Raw genomic sequence first — 4,938 nt, 5'->3', positions numbered from 1 at the left:
AAATTATGAAAATGTCCATGACTCCATTTCAACTGTATGTCATAATATCTATGCTAACTCCAATTTCTAATTTTGCTCTTTGAATCTTTATTTGATCTTAAAATTATTAATTTTATTACATCTGCATATAAGTATTTTTTATATTTTGCTATTAATAAAGAATTTTAAGATAAATTAAGTGCGATAAATCACACCGCGTGATAAGGTAAGACCCATACTATTTTATAATGCAAGTTTAGTTGTTTATTTTTTCTTGAATGTGCTTTTCACTGAGTGTTATTATTGGTTTTCACTTCAGATGTGTTGTACCAATTTTTCTTTCTATAATAGAATTTCCATTACAATTGTTAGCAACTCTGCATAGCAGTAGGGAAAGAAATGCAATAAAAATGCAAATAAAGAGTAAAAGAAAATATTTTTTTGAACAACTGTTGCTCGAAAAAAAAATAAATTGGGTACTTCACATGTGAAGTAAAAGCCTTCACACATGAATCTAAGTCAAACAGCAACGAACCAATGGGCCTTTTGTCCAATGGGAGAAGCATTGCACTTATAATGTTGAGTGCTAGAGTTCGAGCCTCCATAAGAGCATTATAGAGGTTAGTTTCAGTTCTTCCTCAATTATCAATTAATTGAGTGGAGACAGTCTCTCCCTTACGAAATGTGAGTGGAGCAGGCACCCTTCGAATATTAGAGAGGGTTTAAAATATCTGGGCATATACTTCAGTGTGTCAATGTATGGTGGTGGTCCCAGTTATATAGTATGATTGTAAATATTAATTGTAATGTCTGATGTAATGTCAGTAATATCTATGTATAACAGACTTCAAAAAATAAAAAGTCAAACAGCAACGAAAATGTAGGGACGCATCCAGTATAGGACAAGTTGCGCTTGAATTTCTTTTCTTTCTTTTTTTAATAATCATAAACAAAAGTATTCTATTTAAGAAAGTGCCCCAATCGAATTATAAAATTATGAAAATGTCCTAATTAATTTTAAAAAATTCATTCTGCCCCTATATTAAATTTTTAATTCTAAATAATTTGATCAACTATTAACATATTAAGAAAATTAAATAAAAACAAAAGACAATAGATTATTAAGATGAATTAAAAAATAAAAAAACAAAAGAAATTCACTTAAATTTTTTTTATGGGTTCTTTCCAATACTTTAAATCAAAAACACACTTTCTTTATTTGTTTATCACAATGTCAATGGTGGATTTCATTCGAGTGCTCAAAACTAGAAATGATTTCTATTAATTATTTAGTCTTTAAACATTGATCAATAAATTGTGAGTGTAGTTAGTTCTAATTTTCAATTTTTGGAATAATCTTTTATCTAGTTTTAAACTTCCTACTTTTAGCATGTATTCATATTTTTGCTCTTTATGTTGCACTATATGAATATTTTTGTTACTATTAAAAGCTTTTAAGAACAAATTAAGTAATAGCTTAGTTTTCTATATTGGAAAATATATTTTCAATTATATTAATAACAAAACTATCATACGTTTTTTTCAACACATAAAATCTGGTCGAGTCTTTCACAAGACCAATTTAAACAAATAAATTTATTATCAATGAATATATAGTTGCAATGTTATATATTGTTATCTAAATTTTTGTCAGTGTATTATATTTTAAATAGGGTGTTAATCAGATGCACGTAGTCGCATTCCATAAGAAGCACGATTGTGCACGTGTCAAGCTCCCAATTGGAGGTTGTGGGCTTCACAACATGGTTCCCCAAATAAGAGCTTACCACACTTACAGTGACGCACCTAAATAATTAAATGTACCCTAACTCAATCAAAATCCTAATTACATCCCTCATTATGTTATTTATGTATGTGTTGACATATGAATCTCAATAAGATAATCTGACATCATATTGTAATTAATCATGAATATTATAATTAATCTCTAAAATGTTGCTATGCTATTTTGGCCTGTGGTATAGGAGACTATATATATTAATTTTTATGGGGATGAGATGGGTACATGGTAAAAGATAATAAAAATAAAAATGAAAATATGGCCCAATAATGATTTGATACGTCAATCATACATCATTGTGTTAAAAAAAATGTAATATGGAAGATATATCATAATTAATTTTTTTAAAAAGTCCTGACTGAGATACTATGACTTTAATTAATTTACTAATTATCCAATTGAATTGAACTCACAACACACATTTAGACATGTAGTAAATGACAAGAAATGAAATGTTTACAACTATTTTTTGCATTGGATTTCTTTCTTTTTATTTATTTATGATTTCACAGTTATTTACTAGTTAGTAGCTCACTCCTATTGGGATGCTCTTACTAGAAAATAATTATAAATCATCTATACTTTCATCAAACTCCTCTTTTTTTTTCACATTTTTCTCCACACCACTATAAAAAACTAAAAATTTCTGTCGTTTAACATTTTTCTCCACACCATATATATATATAGTCATTTTTTAATGCAGACACCCTTATTTTTTTTATTTCATGTGGACATAGCAATGTAACAAAATACAACCAATGAGCCTTTGGTCTAATGGAATAAGTCTTACACTTACAACGGTGAGTGCTAGGATTCGAGCCTTCATAAGAGCTTTATGAAAATTAGTTTCAGTACTCCCTTAATTATCAACTAAGTGAGTAAAGACTACCTATCTCTTACGAAATGTAAGTGGAGTAAACATCTCTTTAATATTATAGAGGATTTAAAGTATTTGAACTAGTGTTTCAGTGTAACAATATATGGCAGTGGTCATAGTTGTATAGTATAATTGTAAATATTAATTGTAATGTCTAATGTAATATCAATAACAATTTCTGTATAACAGAATTTCTAAAAAAAAAAGAAGTAATATACAAGCTTAATGAAACTGTGAAACCTCTATGAATCTTCATGAGCTGCACGAGGTGTTGAAGCAATCAAGTCACATACGTTTTTTTTTTAAAAAGAGATTTCCATTAAATTAATGAAGAAAAGAGATACATCACTTGTGAAGGGTATGAACCCTTCCACACAACAGTCTCGCACTTCTCTAAAGCTAACTTAGCTAAAGAGTGGGCAATAACATTACAAGATCTAGGCGTGTACTTAATGCTAACACGTTCAAAGTTTTCCGCTAGTTTCTGAATTTCTAACACAACCCAATAGATCTCGGATCTGCTGCCCTACTTGTTGTTAACTAAATTTATCACACCTTGAGAATCTGATTCCATGATGACAACTTTCATTTTGGCATCTCTCGCCACTAACATACCCCATTGCATGGCTTCTGCTTCCGCATAAGAAACATCTCCATGAAACTTAGAAACCTTGATAGCAACTGCTGTAACATGCCCCAAAACATCTCTGATTACTGCCCCCGGCCCTACAATGTTCTTTTCAAAGCTGATAGCTGCATCAGTGTTTACTTTTACAAAGCCATCTTGAGGGGGATTCCATGTCTGGGGAGGTGCCCTCTACTCTGTTTCGTTGCAGGCCTCAGCTGGAGAATGCACCCTCTTATAAGCAGCAATCAAAGCTTCAGCTTTAGCTACCATGATCTGGGGGTTTTCCCTTTTCCCTTTGAAAATCACCTGATTTCTAGCATTCCATTTAACCCAAAAAATTGTTACCAACAGCTCCAGGTCGTCTCTGCTTCTCATTCTTTTGATAGCATGCAGCATGCTTAGAATGTCTTGATTGTGAGCTGCATGAATGTCATCCTCAAAATGGATTAGCTTCCACATCTTCTCAGCCGATTTGCAGGCCACTAAAGCATGAAAGACATTTTCCGTTCCCATTTTACAAACTTGGCAAGTGGGATCCTAGATTATTTTTTTCCTCCACAGATTCTCAGCTGAGGGGAGTTGGTTTTTGGCTGCTCTCCAGGCAAAAATTCTGATCTTTTGAGGCAAAGCAAGGGACCAAATAATATTCCACTCATTTTTGGAAGCCACTGAGCTTGAAGGCATGGTTGGAAATTTTATTTGGAGAGCTGTCTGGTATCCACTTATAACCGAGAACTGGGCATTTTTTCCATAATGCCAAATCAGCTCATCCTCCCTCGGTCTTCGAGGCAGGGGAATCTTAGTAATTAAATCAGCATCCATTTTGTCAAAATGCTCATAAATCCTCTTCTCATCCCAGCAGTTTGCCTCAGTGATTAATTCCGAGACCATAACATCAGGGGGCAAAGATGGCTTAACCACTGGCTGGAAAGTTGAAGGCTGCGGGATCCAATTAGCCTTATGAACATGAATTTTCTGACCATTGCCAACTCTCCACCTAGAGCCCAAACAAATAATTTTCCTTCCCCACGAAAGGCTTCTCCAAATATATGAGGGGTTTGAGCTGAGTTTAGCATCCAAGAAATTTTTTGACTGGAAATATTTGGCTTGCAGGACCCTTGCCACCAGTGAATCTGGACATTGCTGAATCCTCCAACCTTGCTTTGCTAGAAGGGCTCGGTTAAAGCTTGAGAAGTCACGGAATCCCATCCCTCCCAACCACTTTGCTTGGCTCATTTTTTCCCACTTCGCCCAGTGAATACTCCTCCCTTCCCTCTTGGAGCCCCACCAAAACTTTGCCACCATCTTTTGAATATCATCACAAACACCCACCGGAATTTTAAAAATGCTCATTGCGTAGGCTGGGATGGCTTGAACAACCGCTTTGATTAAGACTTCTTTCCCTCCGCAGGAAAAGAATTTATGCTACCAGCTTGAGATCTTATTAGAAACCTTCAGCTTGATGTCATTGAAAAACCTGCTTCTCTTTCTCCCGATCATAGACAGCAAGCCTAGATATTTCTCATGTCTCGACACAATATTGAGCTGAAATAGATTCCCAATTGCCTCAGCTTGATCTTGCTGTACGTTGCCACTGATAAAAAGGGAAGATTTCTCGAAATTAAAAATTTGACCAGAAGCTGTGGAGTAATA

At 33.9% G+C, this 4,938-nt stretch overlaps 1 protein-coding gene across 1 annotated transcript; it reads right to left on the bottom strand.

Annotated features, from left to right (window-relative positions):
• Nucleotides 1-3,822: 3,822 nt before the first annotated feature.
• Nucleotides 3,823-4,638, bottom strand: LOC112096434 (uncharacterized mitochondrial protein AtMg00310-like). Its single transcript, XM_024179859.1, has one exon. The coding sequence runs from the start codon at nucleotides 4,636-4,638 to the stop codon at nucleotides 3,823-3,825; it is 816 nt and encodes a 271-aa protein (XP_024035627.1).
• Between the last annotated feature and the right edge of the window lie 300 nt (nucleotides 4,639-4,938).

Source organism: Citrus clementina, unplaced genomic scaffold, assembly GCF_000493195.1.
Source record: "Citrus clementina cultivar Clemenules unplaced genomic scaffold, Citrus_clementina_v1.0 scaffold_8, whole genome shotgun sequence".
In the NCBI taxonomy this organism is placed as follows: domain Eukaryota; kingdom Viridiplantae; phylum Streptophyta; class Magnoliopsida; order Sapindales; family Rutaceae; genus Citrus; species Citrus x clementina.
The sequence above is the reverse complement of the archived record's forward strand: the minus strand, read 5'-3'. Positions and strand labels throughout refer to the sequence as shown.